The 19,178-nt window shown below is 43.5% G+C and overlaps 1 protein-coding gene across 2 annotated transcripts in view; it reads right to left on the reverse strand.

Annotated features, from left to right (window-relative positions):
• The window catches only part of LOC147885579 (amino acid permease 3-like), a 59,106-nt gene extending 41,002 nt beyond the window's left edge, over positions 1–18,104 (reverse strand). For both annotated transcript variants that reach the window (XM_087396577.1, XM_087396576.1), the window contains exons 1-2: positions 17,617–18,104; positions 16,988–17,221 (exon numbers count right to left, since the gene is read on the reverse strand). In XM_087396577.1, the coding sequence (XP_087252703.1) occupies positions 16,988–17,221; positions 17,617–17,773 (391 nt within the window). In that variant the 5' untranslated portion in view covers positions 17,774–18,104. The remainder of the gene's footprint in view (positions 1–16,987; positions 17,222–17,616) is intronic.
• Positions 18,105–19,178: the final 1,074 nt, after the last annotated feature.

A 19,178-nucleotide genomic window follows, 5' to 3' on the forward strand; every position in this document is an offset into this window, starting at 1 on the left:
GTCAAGAGCCCAATCATCCACATAAAATCTATCAATCTGTGCATGTATAGGCATGTGCAATCTCTTGTTCGACCAAGAAAACAAGAGAGAATGTGGCTGAGTGTGAAAAGCATCATCGTGCCAAGCATCCGTGCCCCTGTAATGAAAAAGAAAGGCATCCCACGCTGCTCTCTCTAGGGAGTAAATGCCACCTTCTCTACCACCCCTTTTGTCTGAGGGCATTTCAACTATGTTGAAATCACCCCCTATAATCCAAGCATCTGCAATATGTGACCAAGAGAGTAGTTCCTTCCACAAAAGAACACGATCCCCTCTAGAATTGGGTGCATATAGGTTTAAAAGACCAACCTTATGCCCACCAATCAAAAGCAAAATCCACCAAGCTCTGGAAGGGACTATGATCCCGTGTCCAATTACCAAGGGGAGTATAGAAGAAGAAACATAAATGCAAGTACCTCCCCTGGTGCCCAAGGTGGGTGACCAAAAAGTATGGCTTGAAAGAAGCTTACCCGACTTGGCACAATCCCCCTAACATTCAATTTGTGTTTGTGAATCATCAGAATGTCCATGGGACCCCCAGTAACACTTAAATGAAGTTGGTTACGAATCAGCTGCCTGCAGCGGCGGTGAGGTATACTCTTGAGGCCCTGAACGTTCCAAGTGACAATCCTCATGTGCGAGAGGAGGAAGCCGGATGGAATATCCTACCTGACTTGGTTGTGGAGAAAGCCCTCTCCTACGAAAAGTTCCTCCTATCAAGAGGAGAAAAATCAACTGAGGAAAGCACACCCACATCTGCTGAGGGAGAAACTCTGTCCATGGATGTCTGAAAGATGTGCTCCCCGAGCGTAGAGGGCACAAACTCCTCCTCTGCCTCAAACTCAGCTAAGTCTGTCAGAACTGAAAATGAATTTTTGCGAAGTACCTCTGGCGCGGGAGTGCGAAGGAGCCTTGCGGAAGAAGGGGAGGAACCAATAACCCCCTTACCTCTGTCAGGTGTAGACAGACGTGTAAGAGAAGAAGGGGATTGTTGCTACATGACCTTTGCATGAATCTTCATGACCTCAGCCACAACTTTGGCATTGTTCTCAAGTAAGGCACGGGTCTCTGAAGAAAGGTTCTCCTTAGGTGAGCGCTCCTGTACATGAATAGGGGCAGAAACAGTCTCATCTGCACATGGAACTAGGATAGGAATGTCTCCTGCCTGAAGAGACAGGTCCACGGCTCCATCAGTGGGAGCCTAAGGTACTGGCTTCCCAACTCTGACAGGCACCCAACGGTGGATGACCAAAGTAGGACATGCGGACTGTCCTGTCCGCGCTGTAGAAGTGCCAGGACGAGAGGCTGATGGTCTTGGCAATGGAGCCGAAGGTCTAGGAGCGTGTGAGGCGGTAGGAACTGGTTGTGATGAAGGTCCAGGTTGGGTGAAGCTATGAGGCGCACCCATGGATCTTTTTGGTCTTTTCTTTTTCCTTGGGCAATCTCTGGCAAAGTGCCCAAGGGTCCTGCAAATCCTACACTGATCTTGTCTCCCTGCAATCTCGACTCTCTATCTGAAGAAGGAGCCATCTGGACGCTGAAGCATAATGTGGTCATCCGAGATGTTAGGGTCATAGGCAATGAACCTAACACACGGTACCCCATTGAACCTGATTGCCATTGCTACTGAAGTAGGCAACTTAGGGAGAGGGGGGATCTCAGTAACCACTCCAAAGGCGGCTCCAATGGAATGTAGCAGTCGATGGTACACCTAAGGAAGGCTTGGAAATCTGATGAAGACTCTCATCCGGTTGTCCTCCTCGAGAAGATCAAACCCCAAAGAAAAAGGGGTTAAAAAAATCCTCCTGGAGCCCAGTGCTAACGGGCTAGCTTGCAGCACTGTACGTGCTACCTCCGAGGAGTCGAAAACAATCTGGAAGAAACCTCGCCCAAGCAGACGAACATCTGTGAAGTGCCCTGCAAGGTCTCTAGGAAGAGTGGCAAGCATCCAATCCCTGACCTGTAACCTGAAGGGTGGGACCCATGGATGCGAGCAAAGAGCGATGTCAAGCTCTCCTGCTCAGTATCTTTTTTGAGTTGCTGCAACTCGTCTTTTGAGAAAGTGATGGTTTTCATGGCTGGTGGAAACGGGCAAGGATTGGCTGAAGGTTGGGCCATCGTCAATCAAGATGTGAAGGCCGACTCGAACACAAAAAGCTCTGTCTGACCAAAAGTGCTGCTAGGAAGGGCTAGGAAGAGTAGGAAGAGGAAGGAAAGATAAGAAGTAGGGGGGGCTGAGGGAGGGTAGAGTGAGGGCTAAGGGAGAGGAGGATAGCATGGAGGGAGAAGGAGAGGGTGAGGGCTAAGGGGAGAAGGGGCAGCAGGGGGAGAGGGAGAGGGTGAAGGGGGCAGCAAGAGGGAGAGGGTGAGGACTAAGGGAAGAAGGGGGGCAGCAGGGAGGGAGAGGAGAGGAAGTAAGGAGGGAAGGGCGGGGAGGGAAGGGGGAGGAGAGGGTAAGCGGAGAGGGAGAGAGGGCTAGGGAGGAGAGGGTAGGGCGGAGAGGCTAGGGGAGTGAGGGCGGAGAGGAGAGGGCAGGCGGGGAGGGGGCCGTACGGCCGTACGGCAAGGAGGGCAGCAAGGGAGCGGGGTTGAGAGAGCGGGGTCAGCAGCGAGGTAGAGAGGAGAGGGCAGCGAGGCTGAGAGGAGCTACGAGAGGGAGAGGAGAGCGCAAAGGGGAGAGGGAGGGAGGGCCGTACAGTCATATGGCTGAGGAGAGGGGGCGCAACAGCAAGGTCAGGGAGGAGCAGCAGCTCGTTTGTACTGATTGAATGAATTTGAAATTCCAGCACACTGAATTCTCCAATTGCTCTTTGATAGCTCTTCAAAAACTAAAAAAGAAATCAACATTTTCTAGAGCAAATCGTCAAAGCAAAATCTCAATTTTGGGAACAGAAAATAGGTCAGATTTTTCTACATCAAACCACCAAATCCTGGAGTTGTCAGCAGCTCATAATCTGCCTTCTTTCCTAGCTGTTTGCACCTGAAATCTTGACAAAATAGGCAGCTCTTTCTCTGGATCACTCACAGTTGAAAGGTCTTCTTCATGCTTCATTGATGATGTCTTCTCTAATTTGCTGTAATTTTGTACTTTCTCCTGGGACTAGGGATTGTAGTCCGAGTCATAGTCACCAAGGAAAGTGACAAAGCTGAGCTCCAATATCAATGAAACCTACCTTGAACCAATTTGCACTTCCACAACTAGAATCACAGCAGCAATTCTGAGCACTGAACCTTCCTTGAACGAATCACAGCAATTCTAAGCACCGAGCACTTTAAAAACAACATTGACTAGTGGCTGGAAACTCTGAGCAGCACGGGAAACTCAACGATGGAGCTAGGATAGAAATTGCAATAGAGGTAGAGAGAGAGAGAGAGAGAGAGAGAGAGAGAGAGCAGGATGCCACACTAGGGGCCAGAAATAAGGGTTGGTCCCCCTTGTAGGTCTTTATTGCAATAGAAAACTATTGCAAGAGCTGAGTACAAATCATAATTCTCAAGAGGGCATGAGGCTCTGAATTTATAGACTGGGGCAGGCAGCTAGAAATGCTTCCTAAAAGCCTGCGCCTGCTTTCTAAAAAGCTGGGGCTTTCTAGCCTAGAATAGTCCAATTTTCTGAAGACTGAGCGTTCTTGGGATTTCAAGTTGGCACTGCAACTTGCTTTCTCTCTAGTTGGGCCTCTTTTAAGTTGGGCGCCACTTGTCTTAGTTCTTTTCCCCTTAAAAAATAGGGAATTCTGCACTCTCCAGGGTCCTAAACATTCAACAAACAATATCCAACACTTTAACCCATTAGAGTTTAGCCAATGCATACATTCTAGTTGTTGGACTAATCCTAGTCCCTTGTGTGCATCCCACAGTGTACATTAACCAACGCAAAGAAAATGAAAATGAATCTTGCTCTTGTTGACTAAAGTCAACTTTCTTTTACCAAAGTGAATAATAAAAGATTTCTCTTTATTTCTCCGAAGAAGTACAATTTCATGACACACATTATATGTTTCAGAAGAATGACAGAATCTAAACACACTCCTCTTCATCTCAGCCTCGAAGTGCAAGTACAAAGATCTTTGTTGCCTTAACACCCACAAACAAATACTTCCCATTCATTGCTTCAAACCCTACAACATTCCCATTTGATCAAACATAGCAGAGACAACATGATAGGCACACGAGCATCTCAGGACCACAAGAGCAGATTTTCCAATTGCAGCAAGAGATTAAAGAACCAGACTTCAACTTGCAGTAATTGGGAAGAAAGAGCAAGAGATGGAAAGTACTGGTAGGCAAGAAGTTGTAAGAGGTAGTACAAAAATACATTACATCTCCTGCACCACAGCTTGTTTCTTAGATAAAGTCAATAAAAGAGAGTGCAAGCGAAATTTGAAATACGGGTGGTTCAATTAAAGACTCAACTTGCAGTCATGGAGCAGAGCCACGTGGAACCATCACAGCTTTGTAAGCCCATGTGACTTTGCAACAGGAGCTGCAAGCTGAAGTCTCTCTTCTCAGGTCTAAGCATGATCACTACAAGTCAGGCTACCATTGCCTATAGGTTCGAATACAAGGATTTACGAAATGTCCTGGAGGATGATACCCACTCCTAAGCCTCTACAGCTCCATCATAGTCTCTCTGATGTACTGGACATGGGACTCTTTTCTAATTTGGTCCAGCAAGCTTTAGCTCCTTGACATGACAGTTTTCCATATTTTTCTCTTTCGTTATGTAGTTTCATCTCTTCAGCTCTTAGAATCCATTTCCCATGAGGGTCTTCTTCTTATTTTACCTTATTAGTTGTAACTCCAAGAGCCATTTTATTTTCTTCTGTAACTTTATGGCGCCAAGATCATGGCATGTAGCTTCTCACTAGCAAACTAGCATTAACCAATAGGGAGGAAGGGAGGAGATTCCAACAAAAAGAAGCCAGATCAAGTGAGGATGAAGAGGAGGGGAGGGAGATTCGGATTAGAATTTGTACGGGGATGGAGAGGAGAGTGTGAGTGGAGATAGAACTCTTCTGGCGATCCAAACATGGAAGAAAAAGTCTTAGGCTGCTTTCGATGCATCACATTTGTTCTCCCAAGATGCATGGTGGATTGAACATCACGGATATTCATGTGCATATTCTTGCCCACAGGGGGAAAATGTTGCTGCAATTTTTGCAAGGTGATCAGCCTTGGGCTCTTATGATTAGAACTCTAGTTACTCATATCAGTATTTCTGTGCTTGGTCATTGGCAACTCGATCACTGGGATTTCTTTTTTGGTTGCACTGATGGCACTTTGCATGGATGCCCTTTTGTCTCCCGCTTGCTTCTTGACTGGAAGCATGTTCTTTCTCATTTGGAATGGAATGGATGGCAATCTTTGCTTGGGAATTCTTTGAGAGCTGAAAGCATTCACTGGTCGAAAGTCTTTCATTCTCCCTTGGCTTTACAGGAACGTCGACGTTCCTAATTTGTCTCGTTTAAAGGCATCACCTCGGTTGCTGATGTTATAGATGATGCTGGTATTGTGCTCCCCTTTTCTCTAGCAGCCACTACATATGGATTGGGCTCTCATTATCGTCCTTTGTGGTGACAAATTACTTCTATGCTTTCGCCCTTTGTTCCAATTCCTCCTTTGGAACTCCAGGACCGACTGGAAGATTGGATTTTGACTTCTCCAGGGTCCTCTTCTCGTCCTTTGGGGCTATCTCAGATTACTGTACTTGCATTGTATAAAATCCTTTTGCCTCAACCTTGGGTTTCAGAGAGAGGTGATTCTGTTTGGCGAATGCATCGCCCAGCCAAGTGGTGAAGGAAAAGATTACAGCAACTTTGGGCCTATAAAGTACCGCTTCGGCAACAGGTTTTCTTTTGGCGAGTTCTTTTGGGAGTGTTTCCATCTGGACAGCTATTAGTTCATGACACATTGCTCCTGCACTTTGCCATAGATGTTCTGCTTCTTCGGAGACTGTGGCTCACTTGTTTTGGCTTTGTCCGTGCTCTCGTGAGTTTTTTGATTTGCTTCGATAGCACCTGCGAGCGAGATTCCCATCTGTTCCGTTTGGGAAGTTCTTCTGGCTATTTGGGTTTCATCCATCCAGACCAAAGTTTCATCTTTTCTTCGTTTGGGTTCGCTACTGGGCACTATGGACTTTATGGACATATAGGAATTGTAAAGTCTTTGGTGATCCTACTTTCTCTCTGTTTGGCTTTTTTAGGCGTTCTTTCATTGCTTGTAGACCCGCTGCATAGATCATGAGGTCTTTTTGGCATATACTGAAATTTTCAGTTGATGTAATTGTAGCATCTTTTTTTGAGGTTGCTACTCATATAATATAATCAATCAATGATTTCACCAAAAAAAAAAAGTGAGTGGAGATAGAGGCTTGAGCTATGAGCTTGCCTGGGTGTATTGGGATTTTTTGCAAGAGTTCTCTGTATTATCTGAGAGGTGGACTTATGCACTTCAGCCGACTTGGTCACCTTGATGTTCATTTTTGTTCCTCTAGCACAAGCATTTTTGGTTATGATTCTTATGAGCATGAGCATTCTTGTTTTCCTTGTGTTGGTTCTATTTTTTGTGGGATTCTATTCCATCTTGCTCTTGCAGAATCATCCGCACCATAGTCTACTCAATCACCATTTCATAGTTGCACCATCACCAGGCCATCCATTGCACCATAGCATACAATGCCACCACTAGCATTGCATCAACACCAAAGTCATTGGTAGCACACACTCCTTGCACCTCACAACAGTGGCCTTTGTCCTCCGATAACAATTGCGGAAGAGATTGGACCTCCCATCAAACAAGCATGCTGGTGTTGTAAGACCCTCTTCAGAAGAGCCTTTGGCTGTTATACTTGTATATAGATCATTAACTACATTAGGGTCAATATAATAAATGTTGTGATGGAAGCACAGGCGTAGGACCAATCTCTGATTTTGGACACCTCCTCAGCATCTTGATTGCATCTTTTTGGCATCTCTATACAAATGGTGATCTTGCCACAGGTCATCCCCATACATTGCTTGGTTTTGAGGATCTCCCACTCTCCTTCCACCAAGGTTGTAGGATAGAGGGGAGTCATGGAAAGGCTGCTAGAGGTGGAAGAAACCTAGGGTGTCCTGCTTCGACTCCCTACTGCCTTGCTACTCCTCACACAGATAAGAAAATAATTTACTTCCTAATACTAATGTACTAGGCATGCAGCTTACATTTCTCTCTAACTCAAAATCTTAGCACTGGTCTTAGAATACGAATCTATTTGTCATCATTACCCCCATCTTGAAACAAGTAGTGTAGGATGGAAATAGCCATTTTTCTCCCATCCTGAACCATGGTCTCAAGATCCTAGGAACCAGAATGGGATCCCCTTTTTTAGGGATTGGAAAGCATGGAATGATGACATGTGACCTTATCCCCACCTCTTACCGCATGAATGATGCCATGTGTCCTCCATCCCTAGTTTCTTTGACTGCTAGCACAGGTTGGGATCGGAATAGGATAGAAATACATTTGAATATGGATGAGACCACTTTTTCTCATTCCCATCCTATGTCCTCACATGTGCTAAGACCCTTAACTATGGTGGTACTAATTACTTGATGCGAAAGCATAAATTCCAACTAAGAGAGAGAGAGAGAGAGAGAGAGAGAGATTGTTTACATGCATAAGACTCATGCACATAATTGTTACACAGTGGGAGATTGAGAGTAAGCTAACTGCTGTCTTTATTCTGGTTGGCCTTGGCAATCACCATTGGAATTGTTGGCCTCATTCAATGAAGGAAGCTAAGTGCAACATCTTTATCTTCAATGAAAAGGATAGATCTAGTGAATGAGGAGGCTAGGATTTTCTGCTCATGGTTGTGACACATCCCAATCTCGTTGCTTCTAGTTTTACGTTGAATCACAGGCACAGGCACCTGGTTTATCCTCCCATCCAACCTCGTTGGTTGCAAGCTTCTCTGCTGAAATCCAAAAATGAATCCATTTCGTGAAAGCTTTCTGCTTGCTTAATTCCAACAAGCCCCAAACTCCCTAGATGGATCTAGTATGCCACATGTCCTCAATTTAAGGCCCTTCCTTAATGCATCATTTACCCCTCTCTTGGGATATCTTTGAATTCATATGCCCTTAGGCACATTTAATGCATTAAGGTCCCTTAGCCTTAGATCCACCTAGTCTAGTGCCATGTCACCCTCACCAAAAACCTTGACCTTATTCCTTTTTGATCATTTACATGAAGCCCAAACAAATATAATACAAACATTGATCCTTTAAAGGAAAATGCCGACTGACCCTTCCGAGGTCATGTTACCTCGACTTGAGCGTAACATTATGATATCAAAAAGCCGACTGACCCTTCTGAGGTCATGTTACCTCGACTTGAGCGTAACATTCCTTCCCTCTTCAGGCATCAGCATCCTCGATGATAAAGTCTGGGAACACTCTCTGTAACTGGTATATGGATTCCCAGGTAGCTTCTGATAGAGGTAGACCATGCCATGCAACCAACACCGTGGGTATCTTCCGATTGCATACTTGCATTGTTCCTCGGTCCAGGATTCCTGTTGGTTTGCGTCTTACATTATCCTCTATCTCTTGAAACAAAACAACACCCTCGATTAGTGAGTCACCTGTATGCAAAAATTTCTTTAAACGAGAAACATGAAACACTGGGTGCACCTTACAACCCTGTGGCAATTCTAATTTATAGGCTACCTTGCCTATTCTTTTTAGAATTAACCATGGCCCACAATATCGAGGTGATAACTTAGCACACTCTCCTGCAGTCAAAGACTTAGAGTGCGAAGGAACTCTGAGAAAAACTTTTTCTCCTTCCTTAAATTCTCTAGCGGATCGATTTTCATCCGCATACGCCTTAGCTCTATCCATAGCTTGGCGGATGTTAGTTCTCGCAAGTGCTACATCTCCCGCATCTGAATCACAAAGTTCATGGCACTAGGCACTTTCTGAGGTATTCCAACTATAGTTGGGTTCGCTGGCCTATAACCATAGTTTAGCTCAAACGGAGTGAACCCTGTAGAGGAATGTTTTCTATCATTGTAGGCAAACTCTAACAATGGCAACCACTTGTCCCATGTATGTTGCCTCAATGACACATATGCTCTAAGCATATCCTCTAAAATTTGGTTGATTTTTTCTGTCTGACCATCCATTTCTGGATGATCCCCACTACTCATTCCCAACTCAATCCTTAGTGTTTCAAATACCGTAGTCTAAAAATGACCGGTAAATTTTACATCTCTGTCTGACACCATGGATTTGGATAATCCATGCAAATGAAATATATGTCTAATAAACAAATCCGCCACTTGCGGGGCACTAACAGACTCTCTAGTTGGAATGAAGTGAGCCATCTTGGTAAGACGATCAACCACCACAAGGATAAAATCATATCCACCTTGTGTCGTAGGCAATCCTACAATAATGTCCATGGAAATGCTCTCCCACTTACCTAGTGGTATCTGCAAGGGCTGTAAAAGTCCGAGTGGCTTCACCCGTTCTGCCTTACTTACCTGACACGAAAAACAACGTGTCACATATTCATGAATATACTTTTTCATCTTTGGCCAAAAGAAATCTCGCTTTACGAGATCATATGTCTTCTCGAAGCCTGGATGTCCCGCACATGGGCTATCATGGCATTGTCGAATGACTCTCTGCCTGAGATCATTCTGATTAGGTACTACTACTTTTCCATTTCTTTTCAGCATACCATCCCTTATGGCATATCTTGCATAAGTTTGGCCTTTTCTGGATGCCAGGTCATCCTTTTCTCCGGGTTTTAATACATGAGCCTTAGGCCATAGGCTGTGGACGAGAACTCGTCCACCTTTTGAGTTTCTCTAATCTCGATCATTAGAGCACTCTCTAACACCGTGAAACTCATGTTATGTATAATGCATGACAATGCATCAACAACTTTATTATCCTTCCCTCTTCAATCCTCTATCTCCTTTGAGAAGATCCCGCTAGCTGACTGTTCTGCTCTGGGACTTCCCTCCATTTCCACGTCGCATTCTGAGACCATCATCTCAGCCATCCGACGATCTTTGTTTCGTGGACAATCTTTCCACTAATGAGGCTGAAGGCAACCAAAACACAAGCTTTCTCTCCTCGCTTTTTCCCTTTGCTTTGGGTTCAAAGAGGGCTTCGACCAAGCTCGGGCTGCCATTGGTGTTACTTTTCTTTTCATTCCAATGGTGGTACTTGATTTAGGAGTCTCAACTGGTTTCGCCTGCTTGGCTTGACCACTAGGCTGTGAGGCACCCCCTTTGCTAATCCACTTCTTCTTAAACCCAGTTTTCTTTGGGTACCCATACTGAGTCCCAACCTGCACAAACCCACTTGGTTTGTTCCCTTTTGCATCCTCTTAGTTCAGGGCTATGGCAATTGCTTCATCTAGCGTGCTCGCATACTTAGCCCGAACTTGCATCTTTATCTGATCATTCAATCCAAAGATAAAATCTTTTACTTGGATTGACTAAGGTAGGGGTTCATCAATCTTCATTACACTTTCTCTAAACTTATCAGTGTATTTTGCCAATGATAAATTTCTCTGACGAAGGTTTCGATAGTGATCCCAAGCTCGGGATGCTTCGTCAGGAGGTAGGAAGTGTTTTTTAAATTCCTTTTTAAACCCCTCCCAGGTAGTGGATGCTACTCCATCTTTCTGCTGTTTTATCCACCACCTATCTGCTGCCTCATTAAACATATGGGTGGCCTCGTGGATTTTCTTCATATCATTCCTGATTTCACAAATGGCGAATGCCTCGTCCCATTTGTGTAACCAGTGGTCAATGACATCGGAACTACGGTCAGACATCTGACCATAATACTTTTCTGGCCTATAATTGGCAATATTAGGTACCTTACCCTCCTAGGCTCGACCATACGAACACTAGACTCCGGTTCCATTGGAGATTTACCTTTCTCCTCACGAGATGGTTTGGCAGACATACTGTGCACCATTTTCCTGAGTTCAAACTGTCCCACATTTGTTTGTAACTGCTGCGCTAAAATCTGTTGCAAGGCATCCTCTAACATTGCAATTCTGCCAGACAGTGTATGACCTGCTGGGTGCGACACCTGCGGGGTCGGCCGGACTCCCGACTCTACGGGATCCATCCTGGAAGCTTCTTCTTCTACTTCCATTCAGGTCAATGGGATTGTGTGTGTTAAGAAAAAAAAAAAAAATTGCTTGCAACTGTAATTACAAATTGAAAGTCCAACCTCCAATTTCACAGCTAACCAAATATATATCACACTGTAACTAAAACCATTTTTCTCTATACTAGGGAAACTCCTACAACCCAAATTAACTCAAACACGGAAGCAAACAAACTTAGAAGGCATAGAAAGCTCCCCGGTTGTATCTTTGCTGCATGAAGAGGTCAACTAGTCCCTATAAGTCACTCCCACACGCATTTATGACCTGCCTTGTGATCACGAACATGCTGTACGGTCATAATATCAAACTCTTACAGAGTTACTGACCCATAACCTCTGTTACGCAGATGTCTAGATCAGTTTCCCTGTCCCTAAAATAGTTGCAGGTTGACGAACGGAATCACAATAAAATTAATTACAAAGCTAGCCTATACTCCTAGGATCATGTAGTTCTGTCTTGACAGCTAGTGTTGTGACTAGTACTGCGATGACGTCCGTGACCCCACAGCTACGCCATCATCTACGGTAGCTAATTCTGTGATCACACAGCCCCTTTGGTCGTGCATTGCTCCATATACGTAATGCAAATCTCAAGAGCCAAATTTCCAACTCCTGCGACATTGTTTCCCACAGTATTGCATAGCTGGTCCTTCGATGCGTCAAACATCCCGTCAGTCCCAGACCGCTTGTAATATACTCTGCGCTTTGATACCAAATGACACATCCCAATCTCGTTGCTTCTAGTTTTACGTTGAATCACGGGCACAGGCACCTGGTTTATCCTCCCAGCCAACCTCGTTGGTTGCAAGCTTCTCTGCTGAAATCCAAAGATGAATCCATTTCGTGAAAGCTTTCTGCTTGCTTAATTCCAACAAGCCCCAAACTCCCTAGATGGATCTAGTATGCCACATGTCCTCAATTTAGGGTCCTTCCTTAATGCATCATTTACCCCTCTCTTGGGATATCTTTGAATTCATCTGCCCCTGGGCACATTTAATGCATTAAGGTCTCTTAGCCCTAGATCCACCTAGTCTAGTGCCATGTCACCCTCACCAAGGACCTTGACCTTATTCCTTTTTTATCATTAAACAATAAAATATACGCAAAAGTATTCACCGATACAAAAGAAATTTTAAATACTAAACATTTAAAAGTAAGACTATCGAAAGATATCAAGAAAAAGTCAAGCCTTATGTCAACATATCTTCTCACTGCCTCATTTTGAATGATCGGTACAACTTTAATTGATTGCAATGAGAGACCCATATGCCTATGGATGGCTTGAGTTATTGTTTGACCATATGAATCTTTGTGTATTCCACAAGGAACTTGTTCCTCATTACATCCACCTTAATACGATGTCTTAACTCAATAAATTTTGATTTCTTGGCCTCTCTAGATTCCCTTCTAACATATCTTTCTCTTTCTATCATTGCATCATCCTTTAATATTCTTCCTTTTTTGGTTACTGGTGATGTAACTTCTTCATCATGATCATTTACATGAAGCCCAAACAAATATAATACAAACATTGATCCTTTAAAGGAAAATGCCGACTGACCCTTCCGAGGTCATGTTACCTCGACTTGAGCGTAACAGGTTGAACTCATCTATGGTTGATACCTGGGAATTGCTCCAACATAAGCACTATATATGGAGAGGCTATGGTGGCTGCAGGGGCTGCTTGGGAGGGCTGACGGCTGTTGAGGCTGCTGATCTGAGTCTTGACGTGTTGAACTGGGCCTTGAATGATGTTTGAGGGCCCTTTGGGGGTGACCTGCCCTAGATCTGGCCAACCCCATCAGGCTGTCTGGCCCTATATAAATCATCCTCCTGCCGCTAAGATCTACTGCAAATATGCTGCTAGGGTTTTCTTAAATACCTGATGTTCTCGGAAAGCTGGACTGCCCTATTTACTACTGTATGTACTTCTGAGGACGATGTAGCAGACTGCATGGATGCAACGTGGACTTTCTGCTGCTGCTGTTGATGGGCTGTACAGCTATGTCTCCTGTTGCAGCATCTAACTGTGGCTGAGGGTGCAGCGCTTGAGGCTGCCCTGTGTTGAAGTAGATGGCCACAGGTTGTTGGATGTATGTGACAAGGGGGGTTGAGTGACAAGTATTGGTCACTTGGGAGGAAGTAGGGGGACATGAGATGGGGCACAAGACAAGAAGAGAGAACTGGCTGAGCAGTGGAAACAAGTGTGAAGGAGGGTCAGAGGAAGGGTGACAGACTGGAGATCAGGGGCTAGAGATGGAGGATGAGCTAGGAGGGGCAGGAAGAGGAGATTGAATCTCCAATACAATGGAGGGAAAGGGAGCGGAAGAAGGGAGAGTGGAAGTAAGGATAGAAGAGGATGTGGTGGTGGTGGTGGTGGGGGGGAAGCAGGAGAGGCAAGGGCATAGGAGATCAGGATTTAGGGCCTTAGCACATGGATGGGAGTAGGCCACGTTTGAGAATGGGAATCTATTTTTCATCATTATCCAATTGGTCTATGATGGCTTTAGAATGGTAATAACCACAGTTTCTCCCTATCATCGATCATGGTCTCAAGACCTTGAGAACTAGAATGGGGTTCCCTTTTTTAGGGATTAGAAAGGATGGGATGATAACGTGTGTCCTTGTTGCCACGTGCTAAACACATTAAATGATGCCATGTGCCCTCACCCACCTAATCCATCCTGGTTCACTTGACTCTTAATCACATGGTGGGATTGGAATAGGATAGTAAAACATATGAATATGGCTTTTACCATTCCCATGCTATTTCCTCCCATGTGCTAAGACCTTAGGAGGAGAGGAGCCATAACAGATCTTAGCAATTGGAGAAGCAAGATCCATGCAATCCAGAGTAGGTTCAGCCTTACCTCCCAACTTCACAAGCCTCCTTTTGTATTGCACCTCTCATTCTTGTTGATGTACTTTTCCTTTGCAAGGCCTATGGACCTGAGGCGCATCTGGAAATACAGCCACATCATTCTGTGAGGAAGCTCAATGCTGTTAGGTTCTCCAGAATATTTCTAGGGACAGAATATTGGGGTCACCGACCACCACTCAAACCTTCAGGGCTCCATCCTCCATGTGGGCAAAAGCTGCCAACGGCTTTTTTCTGCATGGAGAATGGACTTTTGGGAACCCTACCAAACGATGCAACAATGGATCTGATAATATCATGGCACTACTGTGAAAACCATAGAAAAAGCAGGGTAACAAGAACTGAGGAATGTGATGCTTCATCGTCACGTAAACCATAGAAAAAGCAGAGTAACAAGAACAGAGGAATGTGATGCTTCATCATCACGTTCTCATCATAGAGTACAAAGACTAAGTGAGCACTAGTTACCTAGGGCTCTGTTGAAGGGAAGTCTGGGTGATTTCTACAAAGTTAACCTGGAGGAGGAGCGGTAACCTGGAGGTAGTCGATCAAGCGAGAGATGTCGAGCGAGCAGGACCAAATAAGCGAGCGAGAAAAAGCAAGTAAAGCATCAATGGTTGGGCTACCAACACATTATCTCATTGTATGTATGTACTCATCATTAATAAAGATTTATAGTGCTTCCTCAACATTGAACATGATTATAACATAATATAGCAAGTGCACATTAGTAATAGTATTCTATACTCTATGAGATGAGCTTAAATAGAAATACTTTGGCTATCAACAACAGGTACTATATAGTTGAAGTGCACATCACATAACCTCACTATATGTATATCCTTATTGTTAATAAAGCTTTATAGTATTACCATAATTTTAAAAATGATTATAACATAAGCTTGTAAGTCTACATTAGTGATAGTGTTATTTATTCTCATGAGATGAGCTTGCATAGAATGTTGTGGCTACCAACAAGTAGTATATAGTTGAAGTGCATCATTCAATAAAAGCTTCACCACCATCAAACATGATCATAACATATTATTGAAAGACTACCTTGGTAAAACTGTTATATGTATTTTCATAAGAAGATCTTGCATAGAAAACATTTGATTTTTTTGTCCTAATATATAGATAGAGTTCTAACATGCTCCTATTATGAGCGGCCTTACTCTAAATCTGGTGCAAGAAACTGGCAAAAATTCAATTAAATTCACATTTTGATGCAAGAAGTTTTACTAAACCCCATTTGGATTTGTAAATCAAAAGATACAGGACGTCAAAATTCTCATCTTTTGGGCCAAAAGAGGGAGCGTGTTAATGCGCTGCTGCTTGTTTTGGCCCAAAAGATGAGAATTTCGGAATTTTGGGCCAAAACAAGCAGCACGTTAACACGCTCCCTCTTTTGGCCCAAAAGATGAGAATTTTGACGTCCTGTATCTTTTGATTTACAAATCCAAATGGGGTCATGTTACATATCAAAACGAATGGCAACGCTTGATTTAAATGATTATCATTACCTTTTGCACCATTTAGTAAAAATTCATGCATCAAAATGTGAATTTAATAAACAATTAGCTAATTTCTTACATCGGATCTAGAGGAAAGCATACCTAATAGGGACAATGTCAATATGTTATCTATTTTGGCTTCTACCATTGATTTCTATAAGCAAAGATTAATTTGTTTTGGAATTTAATTCATTTTAAAGAAAGGGATGTACTTACTCTTTAGATTTTATTGGATTGGTTGGATGTAAGAGTGATTCATTAGGGAGGGTTTTTTTACAAACAGAAAAACATAGGTTTTGTTCCAAGAGTGAATAGAGTTTCAAAAACCAAGCATTTGCTCATGCATGTAATGTGGACTATTCCATTCAAGAAGTCTTATGAAACTTTTGGCTTGTGTGGAAGATTTCATTGGTGATCTCACTTATGTTGGTGGAGAGAGAGTCTAACTTGATTATGGAGGATTATAAAAAATTGAATGAGTAAAATTGGAGTATTTAACAATCTATTATTGTTTTGTTTTGATTGTTTTTTTTGGCTCGCTCACTTTTTCTTGCTCACTTTTTCTCACTCGCTTTTTGGTAATCCTCGGTAACTTGCAGAGTGCAGGTTTATATGATGGAGATGCTCAACTGAAACGAATCCCTAATTCACATGCTATTGAGAGAGGCTGAAAATGTGCCCCACCACTGTTTGTCTTTGAACTTCATGTACTAAGCTCCTTCAACCTGTATCAGTGTTGCTTATCCTAGGCAGCAAGGGGGATCTTGAAGGCAATGGACATCGGAGCAAGCTACCATGAGAGCCCCCTATCCAAACCAAAAGTCACCAAAGCTAGTATGCTCTCCAAAAACCGGATAAGCTTCCAAATTCCTCCCTTGGGAAAAAAAAGGAGACAGGGCAAAGCAAAATGTGCCAAGGTTGAGAAGCGAGAGTGAAAAGAGGAGCAGAGAGGAAGGCAAAATCAGATGTGGTGTGAAGAGACTTTTCAGAAGAGAATACAAAATGGCCAGAAAAATGACATTTTGAGACGAATTCTAGGTCATGAATGCAGTGAAATAAACTTAAGAGAGCCTAAAAGGGTTCCAATTCCATACGTTGTCCTGAAGTACACTGAAACCTGGTCTTTGGCAATTCACAAGTCAGTACGTTGCAAGTATTTCAAAGGAGAATGCATAAACGAGGTCAATCCAATAATGTAATTTTTGGCAATTCCACACAAGTTATGCTCGATCACGCAGAATGAGAAGAGACGCAGTTTGTTCAGCGAGATAGAAGTTTTGATTTGATATGTATTACGTTTCCTTGTTTCTATAATTTCTGTCCAAGATAGGGACAAGTAGAGAACGAATAAATTTTCAAGACGTTGAGTGGACCTAAATTGGATCTGACAGCGTCCATATATGTGTAATTCCGCTTCCCTGAGATAGGATCTGGAGATCTGTAGCAATCTGCAAGTAGAATTGATGTGTAGTATGTCACGACTGCAAACAACAGCTGGACCAGTGGCCCTGCAATCCAGCCCAACTGAGCCATACTCCATGGCAAAGAAAGTATTCCTGCGCCTATGACCGCGGTTATGATGTGAGCCAATGCTGTCCATACGGTCCCTACAGAGAAACACAAGACTGAGCAACATTGCTGATTTGACGAGGAAGGAAATGCATAGCCCCTCTCCTTGCTTTTCTTTATTCTGCTAATAGAAAATGCTGGCCATGTAGGTAACGACCCCACTCAGCATGAAAGCTGCAGCACTCCACCGTAATTTTAACAACACTGCACGCACAAGCTAATCAATAAAAAGTATTGGCTGTTGAGCACCATACTTGGATTTTTAAAGCAGACTGAGAATCCAGTTAGTGACTTACGTTGCAGGGAATCTGACCTCCGGTATCTTACATACGCAAGGCAAGCTTTCAGAGCACACAGGACAGACCCTTAGGACGGACAAAGAATTAGAAGCCTGAACCTGCCCAATTTCGGAACGACAAAAGGAGGGATCTACCAGTTCGCCTTGGCTGGCCATCGTCGTCTCGACTAGTAGAAGGCGTCAATTCCTCCCCCGCTTCTCCATATCCAGATTGAGGCGAGGCAATGAACTTATTGGATTGGGGTGATGCGTGAAGGATATTTGAACGTGAAGGTGACTCTATATGAGCCATCGAAGGTAATCTCACAGTACAAGTCTCAAAATACTACGTGCAGCAAGGTTCTCTTATAAATGGGAGCGTCTTGTGCGTATGTGGTGATCAAATGCCACGTTCTTTGTGTCTTGGAACGGCAATAATGCAAAGCAAAGACTGTGGAACGTGCATGATATTGGTACGACGAGCTTAACAACAGAATGATGAGCACTGACCTGTCTACAAAGTTGGGTGCATGGCTCTGGCTAGCTCTTCCGAGTTCTGATAGTCCCTTATTAGAGAGAGAGAGAGAGAGAGAGAGAGAGAGAGAGAGAGGGACTGTGGGATCGGAATATTGCTTTCTACTGCGCTAGCGATGCAGAAGAAGCCTAGCTACAGTGAAATATATGCATTGGTGGACCGATAAAGTTGAACAAAAGATGATGGAGGCGTCAAGCGACGAACTAGTGGAACAAAAAGTGGTTAAAAAGTTGAAAAGGTGAAGAGCTGATGAAGGTGGCATGAAAAGAGCTGATGAAGAGTTGATGACTGATGAAGGTGATTGAAAGAGTGAAAGGCAACGTACTACGTAGCTGTCGAGGTTACGTGCTCTAGATTCATAGATTCATTCTATAATGAATAAGGAATGAGGATTCAAGAGTTAGAGCTATAGTTTCATAGATTCATTAATATAATGAACAAGGAATGAGGATTCAAGCGCTAGAGCTATAGTTTCATAGATTCATTCTATAATGAAGGAGTGAGGATTCAAGAGATAGTCTAAGAGCTGTATAGATTCATAGATTCATTCTATAATGAACAAGGAATGAGGATTCACGGAAGCAAAATGTGAATCATGTGATGCGAATCATTGCCGCATGCAAGGGGTAGAAGTTCTACTTGGACTATCAAATCTAGAAATCGATGGTTTTAAAGAGGACACTGAAAGTGAAAGTGCAACGGAGAGTAGAATAATGGAGTAGAAAGAAAGAGTAGGATAATGGAGTAAAGTGCAAGGGAGAGTAGAATAATGGATTAAAGTGCAAAGAATAGTGGACTATCAAATCTAGAAATAGATGCTTTTGAAGAGGACATTAAAAGTCAAAGTGTAAGGGAAAGTAGAATAATGGAGTAGAAAGAAAGAGTAGAATAATGCAATAAAGTTCAAGGGAGAGTAGAATAATGGAGTAGAAGGAAAGGTTAGCTTTTAATACACCACCCAGCTCATCGTGCCCACCATTTTCCATGATTTAGGGAGACTTCATCTAATGGTTGAGCTCGCATCTACCAACCCCCATGACTTTGACGGTGAAGCGGAGAGATTGAATGGTGGAGTGGATGATGCATGGAAGGTTGGCAATGCAATACGGATGCAACTTCTGCGGGAATTGCAAGAACTGAATACCGAAGCTGGTGATTGAAAGATGCAAAGCTCGCTACGATT

The sequence above is a fragment of the Dipteris shenzhenensis genome, chromosome 25 (genome assembly GCF_047967505.1).
Source record: "Dipteris shenzhenensis isolate YYH24624 ecotype China chromosome 25, Dip_SZ_1.0, whole genome shotgun sequence".
Classification (NCBI taxonomy): Eukaryota; Viridiplantae; Streptophyta; class Polypodiopsida; order Gleicheniales; family Dipteridaceae; genus Dipteris; species Dipteris shenzhenensis.